Source organism: Staurois parvus, unplaced genomic scaffold (assembly GCF_062004578.1).
Source record: "Staurois parvus isolate SC_StPar_1 unplaced genomic scaffold, SC_StPar_1.0 ptg000572l, whole genome shotgun sequence".
Taxonomy (NCBI): domain Eukaryota; kingdom Metazoa; phylum Chordata; class Amphibia; order Anura; family Ranidae; genus Staurois; species Staurois parvus.
The window spans coordinates 1,262,176-1,290,137 of NW_028318368.1; the positions used below are offsets into that span (position 1 = coordinate 1,262,176).

At 41.2% G+C, this 27,962-nt stretch overlaps 1 protein-coding gene across 1 annotated transcript in view; it reads left to right on the forward strand.

Moving 5' to 3' along the window:
* PRSS12 (serine protease 12) overlaps positions 1-27,962 on the forward strand; it is a 245,646-nt gene that overhangs the window by 82,452 nt on the left and 135,232 nt on the right. The window contains exons 5-7 of the mRNA XM_089691788.1: positions 16,396-16,574; positions 21,363-21,504; positions 26,338-26,534. Coding sequence (XP_089547914.1) covers positions 16,396-16,574; positions 21,363-21,504; positions 26,338-26,534 — 518 coding nt within the window. The remainder of the gene's footprint in view (positions 1-16,395; positions 16,575-21,362; positions 21,505-26,337; positions 26,535-27,962) is intronic.

Below are 27,962 nucleotides of genomic sequence, written 5' to 3' on the forward strand. Positions count from 1 at the left end.
CCTACGACATAAAGAAAGGGATGAGCAATAATTCATGAAGATGTGTTTTCATGTAAAAGGATAAGACTTGTCAAAGAATGGGAAATAAAAATGAAATTAAACATAGTGACTGCAAATACTACGTGCTTGTATTCAGTCATTACGTAGTTGTACTAGTACGAGGGACCATCTATCTGAATTACATTACCATACCTTCATGCAGTACATAATGTAATACTGTATACTAAAACAGTTTTTCAGGCAATCTTTTGGGATTCTTCAAAATTCTGAAAATAAACATAGAAAACACTAACTTTTATATTTTCACATTCTCATTCTGACTGTATTTAGTGCTGTTTGTAAATCATGAACCTATTATGCCTGTCATGGATAATTTTGAAAACCCCGTTGTCTGTGGAAGATTCATGCTTCTTTGTCTCTGTGTTGAAATGTATGCCTCTTTTCCACTTATATCCTAAAACAAAAACCAGTCGGCTTCATTGCTAAATACATCACCTTTGCTGTCAACACACAAAGAAGACTGAAAACAATGCTAAACTGCGCACAATAGACTCAGTTCACTAAGATGAATGAGTCATTTTAGCCTCATTTATTTTATCTTGTGATCATTTTCTCTCAAGCAAATTTAATCCACAAAATTAAATATCGTTTAAGCATGTTTTTAGTATTCATTGCAAACAAAAGTAAAACAATTAAAATGTTGCGTAATAAAGATATATGTCCTGATATGCTCTTAAAAACCACCATCCCTTTTTCATGTGCACTCTGGAATGCCCCTTCTGTCTGTAATAAGCTCACCTCTGTCCATGACCTTTTTGTCTCCCGCTCCCTTAACCTACTAGCAATTACAGAAACCTGGCTTCAAGCAGCAGATTCTGCTTCTCCCACAGCGCTTTCCTATGGAGGCCTTCTCCGGACTCACTCACCCAGACCCAGTGGTCGGAAAGGAGGTGGAGTTGGTTTGCTTCTATCCCCACTAAGCACCTTTCAAGTCCTCCATAACCCTCCTTCTCTATCCTTCTATTCTTTCGAGACTCACTGCATTTGGCTGTTTTCTCCTATTTGTCTGAGGATTGCAGTGATCAACCGGCCTCCTGGACTGGTTTCCCGCTTTGTTTATGACTTCTCTTCCTGGCTACCCTACTCCTCTCCTCTGAAATACCCACTATCATTCTTGGAGATTTTAACATCTCCATTAATGTTAACAACTTAGCTACATCCCAACTCTTCAACCTTACCTCATCTTTTGCCTTAACGCAATGGACACAGTCCTAAACTCACACTGATGGGAATACATTAGACCTTGTTTGTTCCCATCTTTGCACTTCCTACAACCTCACAAACACCCCCTTTCCTCTCACCGATCACATTCTCATCACCTTCACAGTGTCCGCGTCTTCAAAAACCTATCCTTCCAAACAGCAAACATATACCCACAGAAACCTTCACAACTTAAACCCTTCTCTTTTCCACTCTGCAACTGACCTCCTCTATGACAGAATCTCTCCCCTGTTCTTCCCTAACCTGGCCATTGCTGTCTACAACAGTTTGCTTTCATCCACACTAAACTCACTTGGTCCTCTAACTGCATGAAGTATCAGGCCCCAACCATTACAACCGTGGCAGACTGACGACACCAGAAATCTTAAGTGACAGAGTCATGCACTGGAGCGATTGTGGCGTAAAACCAAATCTCAGCAAGCATTCACCCTATATAAATCTGCTTTCTTAACATACAATTCCTCCCTCCATTCTGCCAAGCAAAAAGCCTACTTTGTCACTATTATTAATATCTTGTCATCCAATCCTCGTCATCTCTTCTCTACTTTTAACTCTCTACTTTCTCCACCTCCACCCAGTACCTCACTCACTGCTTACGAGATTGCAAATCATTTCAAAAACAAGATTGATGCAATTTGTAGGGGCATCTTCACTGCACAAACATCTATCCCACTTAGCATACCTTATACTAAACCTCCCTTAACACTTTCCTCTTTTGACCTTGCTACTACTGAAGAGGTCACTAAGAATTTCTCAGAAGCCTGTCTCACCACCTGCCCCCTGGATCCTGTCCTATGCTCCCTCACTCACATCTTCAATCTCTCCCTCTCTTAATGGTGCTTTCTCCACCCCTCTAAAGCATGCACACATCACTCACATACTTAAAAAACCCTCGCTGGACCCCACCAACCTGAACAACTTAAGACCCATCTCACTGCTCCTGTTTACCTCTAAACTCTTAGAACGCTTAGTCTACAATCGCCTGAGCTCCCACCTAACCGACAACAACCTTCTTGACCCCATTACAGTCTGGCTTTCGCTCACCAATAAAACTCACTAATGATTTACTAACTGCTAAACCCAATGGCCACTACTCCATACTCTTACTACTTGATCTCTCTGTGGCTCTTGATACTGTTGACCATCCCCTCCTTCTCAAAAATCTCCACTTTCTTGGCCCCCATTACTCTGCTCTCTCCTGGTTCTCCTCCTACCTATCGCAGCGCTCCTTCAGCATTGCCTATAACTCTGTCTCCTCCTCTTCACTTCCTCTTTATATAGGGGTCCCTTGAAGGTTCTGTCCTTAGAAACCTTCTCTTCTCCATCTATACCTCCTCCCATGGTCACTCGATAAACTCCCATGGCTTTAAGTAGCATCTCTATGCTGATGACACACAAATCTATCTTTCTACTCCTCACCTCACCCCTTCAGTCTCCTCTCGCATTACTAACCTACTAAGTGACATATCGGCATGGATGTCACTCCACTTCCTCAAACTCAATCTTTCGAAAACTGAGCTCATACTATTCCCTCCAGCCAATGCCCCCTCCCCTGACTTCTCCATCAAGATCAGTAATACAACCGTGAGTCCCTCCTCTCATGCCATGGTACTAGGTGTAATCCTAGACTCCCATCTGTTCTTTCAGCCCCAAATCCAATCACTGTCCAAATCTTGTAGACTTCACCTTCGCAACATCTCCAAGATATGCCCATTCTTAAGCTCTGAAACTACTAAGCAACTTATTCACTCCCTGATTATCTCTCGCCTTGACTATTGTAACTCCCTCCTCATTTGCCTACCTCATTACAGGCTATCCCCTCTGCTGCCAGACTCATCCACCTTACTAACCGTTCCATATCTGCCATCCCTCTCTGCCAATCCCTCCACTGGCTTCACATTGCCCAACGAATAAAATTCAAAACATTAACAATAACACATAAAACCATTTATAACTCTGCCCCCAATTACATCACCAATCTTGTCTCCAAATATCACCCAAACTGTCCTCTCTACTCCTCGCACGACCTCCTGCTCTCTAGCTCCCTTGTCTTCTACTCCCATGCTCGTCTCCAGGACTTCTCCAGTGCCTCCCCCATCCTCTGGAACTCTCTACCCCAATCTATCAGACTATCGCCTACTCTGCCCACTTTTAGGCGATCTCTAAAAACCTATCTCTTCAAGGAAGCCTATCCGGCCTTCAGCTAATAGCAGAATTTTCTATTCCTCTTATCAGTCCATCCACCACAGTTATTACCTTTTGTACCATCAGCCCCTCTGAGTTAGATTGTAAACTCCAAGGAGCAGGGCCCTCCTAACCCTCCTGTATTGAACTGTATTGTTGCTGTATTGTCTCCCTTTATATTGTAAAGCGCTGAGCAAACTGTTGGCACTATATAAATCCTGTATAATAATAATAATAATAATAATAAACATACTATATAGTTTTATATAAAATAACTATTTCCTTATATAAGAAATCCTAGTGATCTTGTTAAAAGGGGTACATTCTCTAATAAGGTGACAACACAAAATGCCTTGAAGTTAAATCACTGCAGTGTTGTCACCCTGTGCATATGCTGTAGCTGTTAGGACTACAGGGCTGCATGATACATTGAGGAGGAGGGTTATCAATGTTGTCACTGCTGGTAACCCTCCACCTCAATGACAGTCAGCTCAGGGCATGCCCAGTTCCACACTCCTGTTGTGATTGATAATGTAGGACATCTTCTTAAATCCCGGTACCAGTGTCCTAAGGAGGTCTTTATCCCCTGTTATGATAACACTAGAGCAAAGAACGGGAATACCACACATCAGGGCATAGTAAGTAAAAAGAAAATCTTGGCACATGTATACAGGGAAGTTGGAATTTTTTATTAAAATGAATTATATACAGAGCTCATGGTATGTTACCAATATCAGTATGGTATTATACAGGATGTATTATTATTATACTGGATTTATATAGCGCCAGCAGTTTGCACAGCACTTTACAATATAAAGGGGGACAGTACAATTACATTTCAGTACAGAAGGAATAGGAGGGCCCTGCTCATGGAGCTTGCAATCTAAAGGAAGGTGGAGGTGGTACAAAAGGTGATAGCTGAAGGGGATGATCTGATGGTGGTGACTCAAGTGCAGTTCTTAGGTGGAAGTGGAGAAGGCTTCTCTGAATAAGTGAGCATTCAAATATCTCCTAAACGCTGGAGGACGAATGGACGTACTGGGGCAGGGAGTTCGAGAGGATGGGTGATGTTCTGGAGAAGTCCTGGAGGTGAGCATGGGAGGAGGTGACAAGATAACCAGAGAGCAAGATGTATTGGGAGGAGTGGAGTGGACGATTGGATGATATCGGCAGTTGAAATTGGTGATGTAGCTGGGGGGCAGTGTTTTGGATGGCTTTGTATGTTGTGGTTAGTATTTTGAATTTTATAAAATGGAAGCTAGTGGAAGCCAGTGAAGGGATTGACAGAGAATGGCAGCAGTCGCTGATCGGTTGGTAAGGTGTAGCAGCAGCATGTGTAAGGGGGGACAGCCTGTGTGAAGGTAGGCCCGTTAAGGCAGAATATAATCAAGGTGTGGATAAGTTGTTTTGTGGTGTTGTTAGTCAGGAAGAGGTGAGTTCTCGAAATGTTGCAGAGGTTGAGGCGACAGGATTTAGCCAGTGATTGGATGTGGGGCCTAAAAAGATGTCAGAGTCTAGGATTACACCTAGCACCCTGGCATTTGGGGACCAATGGTTGTGCTGTTGATCTTAATGGTAAAATCATGAGTGGGTGTTCAGGGAGGAGAAAATATTACAAGTTATCCATATAATAATAAATAAAAGAATAAAGATTGTGGTATACCTGGAGTATTTGACACTCATAGTGAATCATTTTAACTATGAAATGCTGAAAATTTAAAAAAATATATTTTTAGTTTTTTAGTCACAAAATAATTATCTGAAATAACCACTAAATTAAAATCTGTGATCAGTGGAGAGGGGTCAGATAGTAGAATTGCACCCTTAACAGATATATAAAAAGATCATTGGTAGAGTGCCACTCTGCCAGGTGATGGGAGATCAGTGTGTCACATCTCAAGGAACCCCTAGCAACCTCTGGAGGAACTCTAGGGATGCCTGGAACCCTGCATGGGAATAGCTGGTGTAAAAGGACTTTAAATGGTTATGTAATCGTTGAACATCTTATTTTCTCATAAATTTATAGTCAGTAACTACCTCAAATAGCTCATTTCCCTGTTCTCCTCAATAGATAACCCATTAAACTCACAGCTATTACCTGCCTAAAGCTTTAAATATTTAAAAAGGGTTACAATTTTCAATAATAAAAATGTTATAACACCCAGTAATAAAATACTTCATGCAGGGTACAGCAACGTATTCCCTTTAATGCACCCTTCGAAGCCAGGAGCAAAGAGAGGAATAGTATAAGCTACAATTCATGGTTTACACAGCGAAGACTCTCTCCCTGTCCCCATATGACAGTGCTGGACTTATCACCAAGCACCAGCACTGTCACATTAGACAGTTTATTTCTCAGAAATAAACCCTGTACTAACAATAACAAGTTGGGAGGTCATATTGGTTCTAGTAATGACAGTTAATTTTCAGGATTTCTAGAGACAGAGGTAGCTGAGGAACTGGCTCAGTTCGTCCTGCACTCCTGTGACTCGTTTTCAGCTGACAGTGGGCTAAAGTCCACTGTTGGCTGACGTTACTCAGCCAGTCCAGGCTGGGGAAAGATCCCAACCATATGGTCAGGATCCACCCAGGAGCCAGGACTGGCACCTGGCTAAGCCACTCTGTGAGCCGCTAAGAGCCTGAGCCAACTGCTCCTGCCCCCTCAACAGCCCAGCACTTCAGTGGTGTCACCACTCTCTGCTCAGAGCAGCAAGGAGAACTGAGTGATCAGCCGTGTCTCTCAGCTCTCACCCTTAGAGCCAGCAGGGGACATATGCAGCATTGGATCGATGCTGCATCGACCTAGGTAAGGTAAGGTAACAAAAACAAAACAATATTTCTCTTTTAATAAAGTAATGAGCTTTGATGATATTCATCCCAGAGTTTTAAGAGAACTTCAAGGTATAGTTGTTGGACATTAACTGATCTTTTTTAACCAGTCTCTTCTAACAGGAGAAGTTCCCCATAAATGGAGGACAGCTAATATTGTACCTAGCCACAAGGAGGGTAGCAAGGTAGATGCTGGCAATTATTGGCCATTGAGTTTAACATCTGTTGTAGTCAAGTTAATGGAATCACTCCTGAAAAGAAGGATCATCGATCACCTAAAAACACACAACTTGCTGGACCCAAAGTGGCATGGCTTTACTGAGGACAGATCATGTCAGACTAATCTGACTGACGTTTTTGACTTTGTCACTAATGCTTTGGAGCAGGGGGATCTAAAAAAAAGTTGTAGAAGCTAGGACTTAGTTTTTGGGTGCTTCACTGGCTATGCAGTTGGCTAAAGGATAGGTACCAGAGTGTGGCTTTAAATGGGGTTCATTCAGAACAGAGACCAGTCACTAGTGCTGTATCACAAGGCTCGGTACTATGTCCTGTTCTATTTAATTTATATGTAAGTGATATAACTAGAGGGTTATGGGGTATGGTATATCTATTTGCAGATGATACAAAGGTGTGCAATAGGGTTGTTATCCCTGGAGGTGTCTGTAACATGGAACATGCTTTGCATTGCTGGAAGATGGTCAAAGCAGTGGAAACTGCAGTTCACTGCTCCTAAATGTAAAATAATGCACCTAGGGAAAAAGAATCTCTTGACAGAGTACAATATTGGGGGCACAGTGTTGGCCAGCACTACAGAAGAAAAAGGTTTGGGGGTACTTATTTCAGATGATTGCAGAACGAGCAAACAGTGTGGCCAGGCAGTCGGAAAAGTGAATAGAATTAGGGGGGAGGGGGTCATCAGCAGGATGATGGAGGTCCTGATTCCTCTATATAGATCTTTATTTAAATCTCATTTAGAATACTGTGTCCAGTTCTAGAGACCTCACTTATGAATAGATATTGATAAGATAGAACGAGTCCAGAGATGGGTAACAAAAATGGTGACAGGTCTGATGGAAACAAAAAAATTTGGAAAGACTTCAGGAACCTAATATGTACAGTCTGGAGGAAAGAAGAGAAAGGGGAGATGTCACAGGCACCCTGCTCTCTTGCCCCCCTGATTGCTCACCCCCAGCATAGACCCCCACCATATTGTCGCTGCCCAGCTCCAGCCCGCATCTGATGGTCCACATGTAGACCACATAACCTCCGTGCTGTGTGCCAGGGAACTGCCCCCCTGCCAAGCTACCATCCTGACCTAATGCTGGGCAGTCTGCATCCCCACTTTATCTGCATGTGAATTCACCACATGTAGGCTACAGGCCTGCCGCCATGTACCCCCTCTCCTGTCTCAACGGGCACAGCATGGTCCCAAAGGGGGTTTCCAGATTTCGATAAGCCCACAGACCCCCACAACCACCATAAACATGGGGACAAGGTGCTTTGGGGAGAAGCACCCCCCCAAGTTGAGGGCATGTGACCTGTTATGGTTCGGGGGGGGGGACAAATGAGCGCTGCCTGGCTGCATGCTCTGATAAGGGTCTGGTGTGGATTTATTTTGCTGTGGGGGTTCCCCTCAAAATCCATACCAGCCCGAACGACTTGGTATAGATGGGGGAACCCCACGTGTTTAAAATAAATAAAAAATTGCAGGCCAATGCCGGCAGTTCTTTCTACATTCAGCTGTCATTGGGTAATCCTGCTGACAGCTGAAACATTAAAAAATGTTTTCACTACTAAAATACTGCATGACTTAAAAATATAACTCAATGTTATTTTAGTAGCTGTGCTGTATCTTACCACAAGATACCGCTTAGTGACTTGTCCTCTCTGTTCGAAGTTCACAATCAAACTTTTGTTAGGTTGGAATGTTCGACCGCAAACCAAACAGGGGGGATGTTCGGTCCATCACTATACCCCAATAAATGCCCGCACGTCAGGTTTCATGTTATCTGCCTCTTTGTACTCTCTCCCTGTGCTCCTCGGTTGCTACAGGAGACATGACTGAAACCTTTCAATAAGTTAAGGGTGTGAATAAGGTTGAGGAGAGCAATATTTTCGATATGAAGACGAGATCAAGATACCAGGAACATAAAGGGCAGATTCAATGCATCACTTTTCAATGTTTCAGTGTTTGGAAGGGAAGCGGGTCACATGCTCCTTCATACTTGGAAGTACTAGGTATTTTCTTTTCTCTCAGCGACTGAATGGGAGCATCACAGATGTAAAAGAAAGATGAGTATGTGTTGCTGGGGAGGGAGGATTAGAGCAAACCTGTTATTTTTCCCTGCATGAGAAAAGCACTGGTTTGTGTTAAGCTTTTGTAAACTGAGCTTATTACATAGACTACTTCTCTATAGCAATTGATATACAGGGAGCTTTCACAATCAGGGCTACTTTCAATTAATTATTTGGTTGTATATCAGTTATGTTTATTAAAAAACTTTCTGGCCAACATACTTAAATACATGAAAAATGGATTTTCCATTACAAATATTTTCCATGGATTGAATTATTTATAGACTGTCCATAAATTTCAGGGACGTTTGCAACAATAGTGGTATATACACATAGTAGGTGACAGTTGGGCCAATTGACAGTTGATTTGAAAGAAACAAATATCCAGCATATATTTGCTAAAAATAGTCCACCAGACTAATTTGGAATATCCCAGGCCAATAGCTTTGCTGTGTTCTTTTTTTGTATGCCTTGCACTATTTTTTGTTGAGCCGTATTTTAACTTGAAACACAAAATTTGACCTTAACCATTTTATTTACCCATCTGTGAAAATGCTGCTTTTTCTCTCACAGCTGCTTTTATCACAGACAGTGTTATAAACACCTAGTGATGTGCTAAATGGAAAGTGTCCTCATTCACATGTGCCAGCCGTTTGGAGTACTTTGGCACAGACTTTAACAGCATATTACATAAAATGCAGACAGAAGATATTTGGGTGTAATTAAGGCTAATTTGTTTTTCCCATGACATATGCTATTTGCGTAGAGTAAGAAACTCTGCATATAAAGAAAGTGCATTGCATACTTGCATATATTTGTAGCTTTCTTTAAATATGTAGTACTGTATATTATAGTATTTCTAGCTGGCTATTCAGCCAGGTAATCTTTAGGCCATTTGTAAAAATGCCTATACACAAAGGCTTGCAATCACAAAAAAATCAGGCACTCAAAAAGGACATTTTCTATCCAAATGGACAGTGCATATTGTAAAAGTTTCCCATAGATATAATATTCAGCCCTAGCCTACTGTTATCAAAAGATGAGTAGAATGTTGCCCAACATATTCCAATGCCTCCCCTCCCCTGTTGCTTGAGCTGCTTGGAGCTGGTCTGAACCACTGAAGCTGATCTAAATGAAACTTTGCCTGTGGGGTTCATTAACTGTCGTACATGGAAGTTTATATCAATGGCCAAAGGTGATACAAGTTATTAAAGCAAAATCCTATCCACCTACATTGCATTCAGCTATTAAAGCCCAAGTGAAGACCTGGGGGGATTTTTCCTCATTTTCTCCGCATATCTGCAGCAGGCTTCCCTTCTTTCTCCTAGTGACAGTCTTTTTAGGACCATAGGTAAACTGTGCATAGGTAATCATCAGAGGATGTAACCATTCTCCATTTCCCACAAAAAATATTTTACAATAAAATGGACCTGAAGTGGAAAAACACACCCAAACCGCAGTTTGCAGGACATATAACAGGGGTGTCGAACGCCATTTAATTGTGGTCCGTATCAGTATTATGATTGCCCTCAAAGTGCTGGCTGTATCTGTAGGACTAGATGTCCAGAGCACTCCACCCCCCATTACATCAGATGTCTAGAATCCCACACCCTCCCTAACATCACCGTGCACCCCCTTTGGGAGCAGAGCTGGAAAGCAGAAATTGCAGGGTTTGGAGGAGGACCAGAGGAGAGGTGGAGTCAGCCACCAGAGTCTGCTTAATGCTGACATCAGGGGAGGCAGAGATAAGGGGGTGCTGCAGGATTTGGCAGAGGAGTTCTATTCTCCTTTCTGCTGACGACAGCTGAGCCAAGGTGGGGGAGGAGACAAGGGGGTAACTGCAAGAGAGCTGCAAGGGCCACATTAAATAAATTAAATATTTTCAATTTGTGGTGCTCTGATACATATAATGTACAGATTTTACTTTAATTGTGCACCAAAGGCAAATTTCCCACAAGGTTCTATAAATTCTACATGGCAATATGGGATCCACTATAGGTGTGTCAAGAGTATCTGCAACCTATAGGAGTATACAGAAGGTGCTGTTAAAGCAGAGCTCCAGGCTCTCTCTCCACAAAATTAAAAGCCAGTAGGTACAAATACTGTAGCTGCTGACTTTTTATATAAGGACACCTACCTGTCTAGGGATCCAACGATGTTGTCACACGAGCCGATTCTAGAATCGGCTTCAGGGGCAGGTGCCAGCATCTTCAGTAAGGGAAACCAGAAATGAAGCCTTGTGGCTTCACATCCTGTTTCTTATTGCACATGCGCTGAGTGCAATGTGCTTTGTGAATGGTACCACATTCTTCTGGGACCTATGAATTGTCCCAGAAGACTGCGGGGGAAGAAGAGGGGGCGGGGTAAACTTCTGATTCAGATTGCCATAGCGCATTTGACCAGAAGTGGGAGTGGGTACCTCTCAAAACCAGGTACCTGCTCCCACCTCCCCCCCAAAAAAAGTGCCAAATGTGTCAGTAGAGTGGGGGAGGAGGCAAACAAGTTAAGCTTCCCCTTTTGGGTGAAGCTTCACTTTAAGGTGTGAATTTGCTATAAAAAAATTGAGAAAATAAATACAGTGAATATAAGAAGTCTACACACCCCTGTTAAAATGTCAGGTTTTTCTAATTTTTTTACATCACAGAAACCTGACATTTTAACAGGGGTGTGTAGACTTTTTATATCCACTGTATATATAAACACTGCTCAAAAAAATTAAAAGAACACTTTTCCATCAGAGTATAGCATCAAGGCAATTAAACTCCTGTGATATTGATCTGGTCAGTTAAGTAGCAGAGGGGTTTTTTTAATCAATTTCAGCTGCTTTGGTGCTAATGAAATTATTAACAGGTGCACTAGATGGGCAACAATGAGGCAACCCCCAAAACAAGAATGGTTTTACAGGTGGAGGGTACTGACATTTTTTCCCCTACTCATCATTTCTGACTGTTTTTCACTAGTTTTGCATTTGGCTAGGGTCAGTGTTACTACTGGTAGCATGAGGTGATACCTGGACCCTACAGAGGTTGCACAGGCAGTCGAACTCCTCCAGGATGGCACATCAATATATGCCATTGCCAGAAGGTTTCTGTGTCTCCCAGCACAGTCTCAGGAGCATGGAGATTCCAGGAGATAGGCAGTTACTCTAGGAGAGCTGGACAGGGCCATAGAAGGTCCTAAACCCATCAGCAGGACTGGTATCTGCTCCTTTGTGGAACGAGGAACAGGATGAGCACTGCCAGAGCCCTACAAAATGACCTCTAGCAGGCCACTGCTGTGAATATCTCTGATCAAACAATCAGAAACAGACTTCATGAAGGTGTCCTGAGGGCCCAACGTCCTCTAGTGGGCCCTGTATCACTGCTCGGCATCATAGAGCTCGACTGGAATTTGCCATTGAACATCAGAATTGGCAGGTCCGCCACTGGCACCCTGTGCTTTTCACATATGAGAGCAGGCTCACCCTGAGCACATGTGACAGACATGAAAGGGTCTGGAGAAGCCGTGGAGAACATTATGCTGCCTGTAACATCATTCAGCATGACCGTTATGGTGGTGGGTCAGTGATGGTCTGGGAAGGCATATCCATGGAGGGACACACAGACCTCTACAGGTTAGACAATGACACCCTGACTACCATTAGGTATCGGGATGAAATCCTTGGACCCATTGTCAGACCCTACGCTGGTGCAGTGGTCCTGGGTTCCTCCTGGTGCACGAAAATGCTCGGCCTCATGTGGCAAGAGTATGCAGGCAGTTCCTGGAGGATGAAAGAATTGAAACCATTGAATGGCCCCCACGCTCGCCTGACCTAAATCCAATAGAACACCTTTGGGATATCATGTTTCGGTCCACCTGACGCCACCAGGTTGCACCTCAGACTGTCCAGGAGCTCAGAGATGTTCTGGTCCAGATCTGGGAGGAAATATTCCAGGACACTATCCGTCATCTCATTAGGAGCATGCCCCGACATTGTCAGACATGCATTTGAGTCGCTGCAATGACATTTCAGCAAAATGGACTAGCCTGCTGCATAATTTTTTCACTTTGATTTTTGGGGTGTCTTTGAATTCAGTCCTCTGTAGGTTGACAGTTTTAATTTCCATCAAAAGTAAGGATTCTTATGTTCCTACCATGTTTCCCTGAAACTAAGACACTGTCTTACATTTTATTTGGCTCAAAAAAACACACTAGGTCTCATTTTCGGGGTAGGTCTTATTTTTTTAATGTACAGGTGTGGACAGGGGGTGCAGTGGTGAGCTGCGGGCAATTGTGGATGAGGGGTACTATAGAGAGGGTTGGCTGATGACAGTTGGAGCTGCAGTCAGGTGATGTAGAGGTGAATTGACAGGTGAGTTTCAGACAGGGTGCAGAGATGAGCCACAGACAGGGTGCAGGGGTGAGTTGCATACAGGGGATGCAGAGGTGAGCTGTGGCTGGGGGGTGCAGAGGCGAGCTGTGGCCGGGGGATGCAGAGGTGGGTTGCAACTCAGCTCACCTCTGCACCCCCCCCCAGCCGCAGCTCACCTCTGCACCCTGTCTGCAACTCAATTTACCTCTGCAACACCTGACTGCAGCTCACCTTTGCTCATCCCCCCTCCCCCTCCACTGCATTCATATGGTCAGCTAGCTTTGCAAAACACAGCTGTCAGCAGCCGGCCCCTCTCTATAGTAACTCCCGTTTCGGGTCCTATCTTCCCACACAGTGCACCAAGCGCACTTACTCACCACTCCACCTCTTCCCCACTGGCCGGCGATCACCCCTGAGGCATTGACTTCTATCCGGTAGGCTGCAGGACGAGATGCCCTACCCCTAAACACACTGCACACTGCACCTGCAGATATATGTTCCTTTCCTCTCAGTGAGTACAGAGGTAGGGAGGTTCTGTGGGAGCGGATGGTGCTGTCACTTACAAAAGGGACTGCACTTGCAAACACAATAGCCGCACTTCTGTGTTTATAAGGGACAGTAGATATTGGTGTGCACAGGGCTAGTGCCGGAGGTGGCAGAACGACGTTCCACCACGTTCCAGCTGAAAAAAAGCCCTGATCACAACTAGGTCTTTTTTCGGGGTAGGTCTTATACTGAGATTCCCAAAAATAGTACTAGGTCTTATTTTCGGGGTAGGTCTTATTATCAGGAAAACAGGGTAACAAATTGCCCAATCCATATCAATATAGATATCCAGCATGATAATTTTCCCCATTGAGATCTGATGTGTTTTCAAATGTTCCTTTAATTTTTTTGAGCAGTGTATATACATATGTATATTTCCTCCAACATTTTCTTATTAGTTTAGAAAATCAGTTAGAAGTAGTTGTTGGTGAACTTTTGACATGCTTTTCACAACATTTTGTTATAGATATAGTGATGTGTGAACTAACTGTATAATTATTGGATAATTGACACAATAATTTATGAACAGTGCTAACCATCTCATGACTGCAGAATAATTAAAAGTAGTTGGGTCCATCTGTTGTTATTTTGCTCATGATGTGTGACTGATATATCTTTGCAGAAACAGGTGGAACCATTTGCATAGAGAATAGTATGTCAAACAAGACAGACCTTTATGAATGTTGAATTATTTCAATATTTTATAACACAAACTTGTACAAGTTTAATACACCACATTTAGCCTCACATCGTCAGTTATGACTTGAGAATTTAGAGTTAAGCTTTTTTGTTTTTCATTATTGAAGACTTTTCCTTGCCTCGTAATTACATCCACTACCAAGAGCCTGCGTTGTATAGTTTTTTTCGTAAGCTCTGTTTACCTTGTAAAAAAGTTGGTTAGTTTTAAAAGTTTTTTTTAGGGAGTAGGGAGGAGTGAACATTAAAGGATGCTTAGTTGGATATCTTATAGAGAAGACTTTCTTAGGGTGGCCATACACAGATCAAAAGGAACAGTTCAGCAGGAACGGGTGAAATTTTGATCCATGAATGGGCAGGCTGATTAAACAGAAGTCGATCTACTTATCAGCTTCTGTACAACCAGCCTGTCGGTATTTTGCATAATGATCAGTGCCATCAGCTATAGCTGGCAGCACTGATCAGTGTATTCTGACAGTGGAGTAGTATCCCTGCTGTCAGAATATAATAGCACATCAGGAGTGATTCCTTTATCCACTTTAAGTGTGTGGATTGGGGAATCAGGTCATCTTTTTCACTCAGCCTGCTGGTTGAAAAAAAAAAAAAAGATGAACCCCTTCACACCTAGGTATAAAATAAATCTTATCGCCTAAGAACAATTTTACAACGTTGACATGTGTTAGTAAAACAGTACATATCATCACAACTACTTTGTATATCCAGGTGAATTATACCTTGTTTTATTCAGAACACATTGGGCTTTCATTTGGTCATAACTGGTAATGGATATCTCCTGACTTTTTTTTTATCAAAGGAAAAATGGCCGAAAATAGTATAAATTTTTTTTTTTTTTTAATTTAGCTGTGTTTCTTGTTACTACCAATACCTACCACCAAAAAACAACCCAAAATACAATTTATAGCTCTTGATAAATGCAGCGATCCCATATATGTGTATGTTATTTGTTGTTTGTACCCACAATACAGCCCAGAAACAATAGTGCGCATTTTTCTTTTGTTTTTTTTGTTTTTACCTAAAACACACTGACACTAACTGACACTGATACCAATTAAAAAAAAACCCTGACCTTTCACCTTCACCTTTGACCCTGACCTTGACCCAAACACTAACCCTGGCACTGAACTAGATCAAACCTTGATCTAGGTTTTTTTTTCTTTTATTTTTTAATATTTATTTACTTTTTTTTTTTTTTTTAACAAACAGTTGTTTTTTTTTTCTCTATGCAAGGAGAGAAATACAATGTATCTCTCCCCTCCATTCAGAGAGAAACCCCCCCCCCCCAAAAAAAAAACAAGTGGGGCAGGCTGTACAGTGACTGATCACTCAGATAGCCAATCAGAGGCTATAACAGTGATCATATGACCTGGAATCTGGAGTCCCGGTTTTCTTGGTTTTGTGATGTTATCAAGGGGTTTTGAACTCGGGTGGGTTGCAGCTATATCCTGGGTAAAACAGCCTAACCTCTACCAACATGCTGAAGAGTAGGAGACTCACTGTTTGTAGAGAAGCAGTGGTCTCTCCATAGAGGGCAGACAAGCCCCCTGCTAAGTCAGTGCCAGAGGTCTGCATTTGGTGGGCAGCCTGAGCTTTGCTGATTGCAAAGCTAAAGGTGTGACTTGGCTTGGGGCTTGACAGACCTCTACAGAGAGAACACTGCTTCTTTATATGGAGTAAATGTCCTACTCTGTAGCATGTTGGCAAAGATTTGACTGTTCTACTCAGGATATAGCTGCTTTACAAAGAAAAGAAGCTGTAAGACAGACCGCGGCTTCCCCACATAGGGTAAGGGTCCCACCCTGCAGCTGCTCGTAGAGGACAGTCTTTTCTACTCATGCTACGGCTTTAGCAAAACAATTAAATATAAGATATTGAACAGTATTTGTTTTTATGTACCTGGACTATGTTTAGCTGATTTGAACTAAGAGTTGAATTAATGAGAGGAGACATAATGATGGCAGAGAATATGAAACACTTTCTGTTTTTGATGGTCTGTACAATAGAAATGTAGTCCTGCAAGGCAGCACATGGTTGTATTAGATATCACTAAAAAAATCACGACACAAATGTTGGAGTTTGTACTGAAGGTGTAGTCATTCAGGTGTGAATAGGGCAGCGTGATGTCTACATTTATACTGTGGAATCTACCTTGTAACACTCTGGTGGACACTCACTTATATTTGTTTTGCCCGCAGGGGTATTGCTAAGGCATGGAATCAGGCTCATTTTGGAGAAGGCATGGGACCTATATTGCTGGATGAAGTACAATGCACAGGGAATGAGCTGTCTATAGAGGACTGTCAGCTCAGTGCATGGGGTGAACACAACTGTGGACACAATGAAGATGCTGGAGTCTCCTGTACACCACTGGCAGGTATCCCATTTTGGTAGCAAAGTGAAATTGATGTTTAAAAGTGTTTAGAATTTGTTTGTATGTAATCAATAATTGTACAGTGTAGTAGCTCTTTACAGAAGCAATAACAGTATTTTTCTAATATTACATGGTTACATAGTTAGTCTGGCTGAAAAAAGACATAAATCCACCCAGTTCAACCATAAAAAAAAAAAGTTATAATCCTATACCCACAGTTGATCCAGAGGAAGGCAAAAAAACCCCAGCAAAGCATGATCCAATTTGCTCCTGCTGGGAAAAAAAATCCTTCCTGATCTCCGAGAGGCAATCGGATATTCCCTGGATCAACTTTACCTATAAATGTTAGTATCCAGTTATATTCTGTGTATTTAAGAAATAATCCAGGCCTTTTTTGGAGCAATCCACTGAGCTGGCCAGAACCAACTCTTGAGGGAGTCTATTCCACATTTTCACAGCTCTCACTGTGAAGAAACCTTTCTGTGTTTGAATATTAAGTTTCTTTTCCTCCAGATGTAAAGAGTGCCCCCTTGTCCTCTGTGATGACCTCAGGGTGAATAGCTCTACACTGAGTTCACTATATGAACCACTGATGTATTTATACATGATTATACTGTATCCTCCTTAATCTCCTCTTCTCAAGAGAGAATAAATTCAGTTCCTCTAATCTTTCCTCATAGCTGAGCTCCTCCATGCCTCTAATCAGTTTGGTAGCCCTTCTCTGTACTTTCTCCAGTTCCCCAATGTTCTTTTTGTGAATTGGTGCCCAAAACTGAACTGCATATTCCAGATGAGGTGTTACTAATGATTTGTACAGGGGTAAAATGATATCTCTCTTTCTGGAGTCTATACTTCTTAATACAAGAGAGGATTTTGCTCGCTTTAGAAACCGCAGCTTGGCATTGAATGCCATTATTAAGCTTGTGATCTACCAGAACTTCTAGATCCTTCTCCACCATTGATATTAGCCTAACTTTAACCGCATGCCGCCCAGCCACTGTACATATACGGCGGCAGGGCGGCACTCACAGGCAAAACCACGTTTTAAGACGTGTGTTTTGTAAACAAATAGGGGACACGCGCGAGGCGCGCTGCCGCCCTATTTGTCCTGTGGATCAGCGCTGCAGATGTCAGTCGCCGGGTCACAGCCGCTCCTTAGCGGCTATGTCCCGGCGATCGGCGGCAAACAGTGACAGAGAGCACAGCTGCAGTAGCTGTGCTGTCTGTCACTTCCTTCTCAGCTCGAGGATGAGCTGATCGAGAAAGAAGAGTTTCTCTTTCTCGATCAGCCTTGCCCCGCCCAGTACACACCCCCCGCCCCCTAGTAAAACACTTCCCTCACTCCTATAACCCTTCCCTGCAAAATAAAGTTAACCCCTTCCTCCCCATTGCCATTAGTACAGTGTCAGTTTTTTTTTTTTTTGCACTGATCACTGTATTAGTGTTTTTGGGGATGTCAGTGACCCCAAGTCAGTACCCCTCAATGTCAAAATGTCCGCCGCAGTCCCGCCATAAGTCGCTGGTCGCTGCCATAAGTCCCTGATCGCTGCCATAATTCGCTGAACGCCGCCATTATTAGTATTAAAAACCCCCTAAAAATCCCAGTATCTTTCCCTCCATTTGTAAACGCTATAACTTTCATGTAAACCAATTAATTTACACGTATTGGGTTTTTTTTTAGCAAAGACATGTCGCAGAATGCATTTTGGTAGAAATTTATGACTAAATTTGATTTTTGCATTTTTTTTTACTGGACATGTTTTATAGCAAAAAGTCCAAAATATTGTTTTTTTTTTCCTCAAAATTGTCAGGCTTTTTTTTTTATAGTGCAAAAAATAAAAACCGCACAGGCGATCAAATACTACCGAAAGAAAGCTCAATTTGTGGGGAAAAAAGGATGTAAATTTAATTTATGTACCATATTGCATGACCGCGCAATTGTCCGTTAAACTAGCGCAGCGCTGTATAGCAAAAAAATGGCGTAAATTGCAGTATTTATACCATAGTTTGTAGACGCTATAACTTCCACACAAAGCAATCAATATACACTTATTGGGATTTTTTTTACCAAAAACATGTAGCAGAATACATTTTGGCCTAAATTTATAACCAACTTTGAGTTTACTATATATTTTTTATAGCTGAAAATAAAAAATATTGTTTTTCTTTAAAATTTTTGGCCTTTTTTTGTTTATAGCGTGAAAAATAAAAAGCGCACAGGAGATCAAATTACACCGAAAGAAAGCTCTATTTGTGTGAAAAAAAGGATGGAAATTTTGTTTGGGTGCAGCATTGCATGACCGCGCAATTATCAGTTGAATTAGTGCAGCACCGAGTAGCAAAAAGAGGCCTGGTCATTAAGGGGGGTAAATCCTCTGGAGCTCAAGTGGTTAAAATGATTTTGCAATAGATAAACTAAGCCTGATTGAAGTCTCACACCTTTTAACATAATTCTATCAACCGTGTTATGATGTTTAAACTGCTTTGCACTTAAAAATGCCATAAAATACCCTTTTGTTTTAACAGAAAATATTTTTCTGCTCTCCCACTCCAGTGCTCGGAGCTCTATGCCTTAAACCAGACAAAGCCATCCCTATCCAGCCCAGGATGCCTCCACTGTCAGCATGTCTCTCTGGGCCTGTCAGCTTTCTGGGGAAACTGAAAAGGCTCAGAGAAGCATGCTGACAGATGTCCATGTGGAGAAGTGCAAGTACTGGACCTGTGCTTGTGTAACCTGGCCTGAAAGGGATATGGAGATAACTAGCAGAGCTGTAAGTACCGGAAGGAGAGAGCTTGGGGAGCTGATTGGTACAGAGTGGAGGCTCGGTCCTGGCGAGAGAGTGGAGCCATCTCCCAGGCAAATGTGGACTGTTCTGCCACTCTGCTACCCAGTGTAGTTTTTCATGTTAGTGCCAAAACTGAGCGTTTAGGAGCCATGCATCTGTTCTTCACTCCAGGATCTGCAGACGCCTCCACTGTACCGATCTCAGGCTCTTTCCTTCTAGTGTTTGCAGCTCTGCCAATTATCTCCCTGAACCTGTCAGTAACACAGTAGCAGTCCTTATGGAACATCAGATAATTAGCCCCTGTGCCTGTCAGCTCCGGCACTGCTGTTTCCAGCGCTCCCTACACCAACATTGTAACCAGCAGATCAGCAAAAGTCATTTCTTGACTACTGCTTCTAATAATCATGAGTGCACACACGATTTTATGAGCAGTTGTGCCTATTATTCCTAGTGCCAGGCATTTGTTTTCTTTATGTTTACGCACTTATGTACCTTCTCAGGTCCAAAATTAATACTGCGCACAATAAAGTTTATCCTGTATGTTTGGCTCTCCACAACAGTCCCAGTTTCTCAAGTGGCCCCTTGGGAAAATGAATTGCCCACCCCTGGCTTAGATGAGTAAATCCACATCCCCCATCACACGAGTCCTCACACAGACCTGCCCTGCTGAAGAACAGAGGGGGTGTATCTGACTATCATAGCTCCCAACTGTCCCTGATTTTGAGGGACTGTCCCTGATTTGGAACAAAGTCCCTCTGTCCCTCTTTCCTCCTCATTTGTCCCTCATTTTAGTCTGATCTATATAGTTGTATATAAAATGCACTTTTTATCTTTCAAAAAGTGTTTCCCAGTGCTAAACTTTGCATCCAGTTTCTAAAATGTTGCATCTGTAAATTTCAAAAGCCAGTATAAAGGAATAGTAGTGGTAAAACCAAGAACTTGTGGATTTAATTAATCATTATATTTTTGGAATATTCTTCTTTAAGGAGGCATGGCAGGGGGTGTGTCCTATGCCTACATACTTTTTGTCTGACTAAATACCTATTTCTCTTACTTCAGTTGTGCTATAAATGGAAATAACTGTAGAAAAAAAACAGAAGATGAAGCAGGATTTATTTCTTATATCTGTAAAAGAGTTACATCAATATAATTGCAGGATTTTGCCCTTGTACTATTCCAAAATATGAAGCATAATTTGAAAGGTTTAAGGAATAAAGCATATGAAGAGCAACTTCAGGGAACTTACTATGTACAGTCTAGAGGAAAGAAAGGAAAAGAGAGACGTGATTGAAATCTTTAAATACATTAAGGGGGTGAATAAAGTTCAAGAGGATGGTATTTTCAATATGAAATCAAGATCAAGAACATGGAGACATTACCTAAAACTAACTGGAGGAAAGCTCAAAACTAATCTTAGAAAGTATTATTTTTACTGAAAGAGTAGTTGGTGCTTGGAATATACTTCCAGCAAAGGTGTTGAGTCTGTCAGCAGTAAGCGGACTCAGACATGCATGGGACAAACATAGATCTATACAAAAAAGTTACGGAAAAAACAAACAAACAAAAAAATTAGCAGACTCGATGGACCACTTGGTCTTATTTGTGCCGTCGCTTTTCTATGTTTCTGTTTTTGAATTAAAATTATTATTCTCTGTGAGTATATATGTATTTTTGGAATATCTATCTATCTATCTATCTATCTATCTATCTATCTATTTATCTATCTATCCTGTCTGTCTATCTATCCTGTCTGTCTGCCTATCTTTAATTAAAAAAAAAACAAAAAAAAACTTGCACAGCAAATGTATATAAAATTGTATTTTGTGAAATGATAAGCTAATACTGTATGTAACAGATGCAGCTTTTGATCTTTTGATCTTTTTAATGTTAGTTTGCATATTTTTAGAAAGATGCCAATCTGAATGTTGTTTCCCCTAGATATGTTTTTACTTGATATTATGCAGAGTGGTGTCCCATTAATTTTGTCTATAAATTTTTCATGCAGATGGTTCCATTAGACTAGCAGGAGGTAAAGGTAGTCATGAAGGACGTCTGGAAGTGTTCCATACTGCACAGTGGGGGACAGTATGTGATGACGGCTGGAATGACATGAATACACACGTTGTTTGCCGCCAGCTTGGATTTAAGTAAGATATTTTCTATGAGTAAATTATGGTTATATGTTAAAAAAGACAAACAAGTCGCTTACATGAAATATTGTGGAAAAGTCAGCACTTTAGATTTTTAATCCAAACATTTAAATATTTGGCCTAGATTGTTACTGCATTAGTGTGTCAGTAGAAAAGAGAGTACACAATATTAAAGCTTCAAACATTACACAACAAAAAAAAAGCAGACCTTGCACCAAAAAAGCAATCTCTATAATTTATGCAGCCCCCTCATGCCACAATGCTGCAGTAAAACAGAAAAAAAGAGATGCCTTTATGTTGAAAATCTTATTGATATATTTCTTTTTATGTCATAACCTCAGTTACCCCTAGTTCTGTTATGCAGGTACCACTCAGTTCCACAGTTAAAAGAACCTTACTATGCTTGGTCAGAGGTAGTGTGGAGAACATTGGTAAGGAGAGATCTTCCCTGAAATTCCCTAGACTATAGATACAAAGGCTATACCTAAGGTAATGCAAAAGTACTGTAGGTATTCTCTTTGAAAAAAATTAGGTGTGCACTGTTGCACCCACTTCTTCACAGCCACTTTGACCTTATTGTGGCTGGCTTTTGAACTACTTAGGCTACCTACCTTGGGGAAGAGGTGTGATGCCATTACCCTTTCACCAGATCTGCAAAAACATGTCCTCATTGGCATCGAACACTTCCAACAGATGCTGGTTTCCCCATCTTTAAACCTCTTCATCCATCTGTGCACCTTGCTCTTGTCAATGGTGTAATCTCTGTAAACATTCTGTAGCTGTCTGTGGATGTTGGACAGCCTGCATGCTGCCTTTGTCAAGAGCTCAATGATGGCATGTTGCTTCTGCTTAGAATCCATTATTTACCTGCAATGAAAAAAAGAAAGAATACTATAGAGGAAGAGTTAGTCTACCAACATGTGAAATGTTAAAAACCTATGTAATATAAAAGTTATGCCCACTTTTGCATTACTTTCAATACACTTTCAGCCCTTGTGTAAACCAGTGGATTATTAAAACATTAAGGACCACCTAAACTTTCTGATTATCTGATGTAGAAAATAGCATTAATGATTTAGTTTGTGGTTGAATCCTTAATATCCTGAATGGAACAGAATCCTACAGTCCTAGCTTCACAGACATTTGTTTTCAGTATTGTTTAGTCTGTAAAAGTTTATCTCTTCAGTACTGTGGCTTTGGAAATACTTTATGTACCAGACTTCTATTACATAAATTAAATTTTATAAAAAATACTCAATACAAAAATATTCTTTTTGATAATTGCTGTTTAGTTAAATTGGGGCCAGTGTCCTACTGACTGTGGTTATCTGTTTAAAATAAACAATAAAAGCATTTTTCTGCTATATATTCAATATCAATGCATAGTAAAGGGAAACTATTCTTGTAAAACAGGCTGTGTAGAAATATGAAGGGTCACTATTTTATGTTGAAGACCCTTGAGGTTTTAAGATCTTTCAACACATGTTTTAGAGGACTATACCACCCACGATGGTCACTTGTGTATTCATCCTGAACAATGATACTTTCATAGCTTGCATTCATACATATGGAGCCCACACTTGAAGGCTTCTGTGTTGTGTCTGCTGTTTGCCTCTGTGTCTTGTCTTTTGGTTCTATAGCTTTAGCAGTGCCTGAATTTATAGATATGTGCATTTCATTTCTTTTCTCTGTTCTTTTTAAAGATGCACATTCAAGACTTGCCTGATTTCTAATTAAATAGTAACACTTGTGCCTTGGAAGATCAGGGTCTTAAAGTCTAATTCTGGATACTTAAAAATGTTTTAAAATTGCCACCCTATACTTTGATTAAGAATGGTAGAAGTTGCTTTTTAGAGGGTGGGCCAGCACACGGTACTACGGTAATACTATAATTGACAGTCCAACAATTTTTCTTTGTGCCATTTGGGCTGTGATCATTAGATCCCCAAAGCTACCCTTTTTTGCTTGTCTCTGAACTGTCCTATTGCAGGTCCTCTTGCCAACATCATTGTGCCAGTGCAATGCAGTACCCAAGGCCACATCGTTAGCCCACATTCCTGAGAGCAGAGGGACAGACACGAAGCATTAGATTCTTCATCGAGCATGAATGGAAACACCATTTAAAATTTTTTTTTAAATGTATGCAATCCCTAACAATAAACGTCACTCATTTGCTCCCTTTTGGTCTATTAAAGATATCATTGAAAGTGTTTTCTCTGCTTAGTAAATACCTGTTGATTTTTCCAGAAAACTAGTGAGCTGATCTCTGTCTGTACACAAGAAGGGGTTATGGAGATGAAGAGGGAGGTTGGAAAAGAGGATAAGGCTGTATTCTTTGTAATGCATAAAAAATGATGTAAGCAGGGCTGACAACATAGTCTTTGAAATTCAGAGCCAAAAATACACTGTGTTGTCAGACAAGGGTGGGAGCACACTATATTTCTGGCACATCAGCGATTTTTTTCTGTACTTGTAGCATGTTTAGAGTGATAAAATGTAGGTACAGTTGCAAGAAAAAGTATGTGAACCCCTTGGGATTACATGGAGTTTTGCATTAATTGGGCATAAAATGTGCTCTGAATGTCATCTAAGTCACAACCATAGAAGAACACAGTCTGCTGAACATAATACTACACAAACATTAGATGTTGCCATGGTTTAATTGCACATAACATGTAAACATTCACAGTGCAGGGAGGAAAAAGTATGTGAGGCCCTAGCTTAATGACTTCTCCCAGAGCTAATTGCAGCCAGGAGTGAGCCAACCTTGACTCCAATCAGTGTGATGATATTGGATGTGTTGCTGACAGCTGTCCTGCCCTTAAAAAACACACACCTGTTTTGGGTTTACTGGTTTCAAGAAGCACTGTCTGATGTGAACCATGCCTCGCAGAAAAGAGCTCTCAGAAGACCTACCATCAAGAATTGTTGACTTGCATGAAGCTGGAAAGGGTTACAAAAGTATCTCCAAAAGCCTTGATGTTCATGTGTCCACGGTAAGACAGACTGTCTACAAATGGAGAAGGTTTAGCACTGTTGCTACTCTCCCTAGGCATGGTCGTCCTGTAAAAATGACTGCAAGAGCACAGCGCAGAATGCTGCATGAGGTAAAGAAGAATCCCAGAGTGTCAGCTAAAGACCTACAGAAATCTCTGGCACATGCTAACATTTTTGTTGACACATCTACAATAAGGAAAACATTAAACAAGAATGGAGTACATGGGAGGACACCACGGAGGAAGCCATTGCTGTCCAAAAAGAATATTGCAGCACGTTTGAAGTTTGCAAAAGAGCACCTGGATGTTCCACAGCACTACTGGCAAAATATACTGTGGACAGATGAAACCAAGATTGAGTTGTTTGGGAAGAACACACAACACTATGTGTGGAGAAAAAAAGGCGCAGCACACCGACATCAAAACCTCATCCCCACTGTGAAACATGGCGGAGGGAGCATCATGGTTTGGGGCTGCTTTGCTCCTCAGGGCCTGGACGGATTGTTGTCATTGGGAAAATGAATTCCAGAGTTTATCAGGACATTTTGCAGGAAAACGTACGACCATCTGTCCGCCAACTGAAGCTCCGCAGAGGATGGGGGATGCAACAGGACAATGACCCAAAGCATACAAGTAATTCAACAAAACAATGGCTGCAACAGCACAGAATACGCCTTCTGGAGTGGCCCAGTCAGAGTCCTGACCTCAACCCGATTGAAATGCTGTGGCATGACCTTAAGAGAGCGATTCACACCAGACATCCCAAGAATATTGCTACACTGAAACAGTTTTGTGAAGAGGAGTGGTCCAAAATGACTCCAGAACGTTGTGCAGGTCTGATCTGCAACTACAGGAAATGTTTGGTTGAGGTTATTGCTGCCAAAGGAGGGTCAACCAGTTATTAAGTCCAAAGGTTCACATACTTTTTCCTCCCTGCACTGTGAATGTTTACATGTTATGTGCAATTTAACCATGGCAACATCTAATGTTTGTGTAGTATTATGTTCAGCAGACTGTGTTCTTCTATTGTTGTGACTTAGATGACGTTCAGAGCACATTTTATGCCCAATTTATGCAAAACTCCACGTAATCCCAAGGGGTTCACATACTTTTTCTTGCAACTGTAAATGTGCATGTATTGTAAAGAATTATGATTTTTAATGTTTGTATTGCCTTGACATACACGCAAAAGGGGAAGTTCTACTTTTTCACCTCCTCCCCCCATCCTCTACCACTTTTGGACACATTTAATTATTTTTGAGGCATGGGTACCTGTTCTTGGCATTTTAGTCCCTCCATTCCCTTTGCCTGCAGCCTTCTGGGTCTCAGTTTTTAGAAGGCTGTGGGACCATGCACAAATTATGGGAAAGGCAGCTGTGAAGCCACAAGAAGCCACAGTCGTCTTCTCGTAATAAACATGCCGATGCCAGTGACCCAAAGACCGCTGAAAAACTGGCCCAGGTGAGTACAGCGCTGGATCCTTGGATAGGTAAGTGTCTTTTTATTAACATTCAGTAACTATAGGATTGGTAGCTGCTGACCTCTCTTTTTTTTTTTGGGGGGGGGGGACTGAAGATCCTCTTTGGGTACAATGCATGCTCCCACTGACTGGAGTGGCTGCCATTGAGCTTCTTTATCCATTCTTCTGGTGGAAACACCCTTTTTCTGGCTTTAAAGATCTGTCTGTGTCTGAGTATAGGTGTTATTTTTGGCAATACTGGCTCTTTCAGCTGAGCCCACAGATCTGTGTGGTAAAATAAGATGAGCGGTACTCCTCAAATTGGTTGCGAGATGGCAGTAATTTACTAAAAAAATCTGTTCATTTATATTTTAGGTATGGAAAGATCTCACTGGAGAATGATTTCGAAGAAGGTACTGGTATCATCTGGTTGGATGATGTGGTTTGCACAGGCAAAGAGTCTACTCTCACACAGTGCACTAAGCAAGACTGGGGAAAGCATGACTGCAGCCATCAAGAAGATGTTTATGTAACTTGCAACCCAGAAACTGATCAGCATAGGCCCTTGCCTGGTATGTAAATGTCCATATATTTAGAAAGAAAGTTCTCATTTTTTAATTGCCAAAAAGATTGGGTTCCAAGTCTGTCAGATATTGTTAATTTGGGAAGGGGGCAACCAATGCACCAGGACTGGGCTTCATGTATCCCTTTTTTATAAATTGTAAAAGGTTGACATTTCTGGTATATACCTAATAAGTGACCTCCAAACCAAGTGTAATGCCCAGCCAGAGTTTGCCCAATGATAGCACTGCGCCTTTCATACCATATAACCATAGAATATGAACATTTAGCTGGCTTTAAGTTATAGGGAACAAGATTAAAAGATCAATGTTTATTAACAGACAACATGATCAGTAGATTAAAGGTTACTCACAGATATCATAAATGAAAAAGTTTATAAACAGTTTATGACATCCCTAGTTTCTTACATACCCCCAAAAAGAAAGAATGGAAAAAACAAAACCAAACAATCTTGAATTATTTCTTTCTTACCATCTAAGACAAGGTGATTATAAATTGTCATATATTGCAGTTTCTGTTCAGCCTAAGAATATTAAAGGTGACATCTTAATGTTACCATTCATTGTGTTTCTGGCTGGCTGCCATTTTGCACTGTCAAAAAAAGTTAAAGTAATAGCAATTCCTTGGCGGTTGCTGTAGTTTTGTTTCTAAGTAGAAAAGAATGAAGCACTATGATAAATAGTGTTTGGAAACATTAAACAATATTCCTTATGCCAGGTGCTAAATAAACAGTGGTTCAGAGATATTTTAATTAATTATATTAAGAACCAGCCATGGTAATGGAGAAAAAAATATAGTTGCAATGGTCTTTATTCAATGCCATGACATGAAGAGCAATAATGTGCTCATAGTAACCAGTCAGGTATTAGTTATCAGCAGTTTAGTGAAAAATGCTTTCTGAATATTTACTTATGGTTGATTTATTTTATATTATTTAGGAAATGATGCAGTAATTGCATATTTCATGCATACATTATGAATGATACAATGTTGGTATTTTTTTCATATTTGAGTAAGGAAAGATTGGAGAAAATCCAAATGTTTGTGTTGTTGCAAGAAGAGGAATATAGGTTTTTCCTTCCTTTAAAGAGATCTGTTCTCGCTTCCTGTTTTTCTCTCTGTAGTTACTATAGCCCTGTGCTCCCATTTCCCTCCTGAGCTTTCAATTGGTTAATCATCATGAAGGGAGGAATTATTGACTAACAGAAATGCTTTTGAAACAAGAGTTTAAGTTTTACAGAAAAAAAAACTTAGATTTGCATACAACTCTGACTGGCAGTGGATGTAATAATTGTTCTGGCAAATTTCACTGAAGGCAATATCTGCACTGATTGTTTGTCCTATGATCAGATTGTGTCAGGGATACTTTAAGATGTGTTTTCAAGTAAAGAAAGCAGTGAAATTGTCACACACTTTAG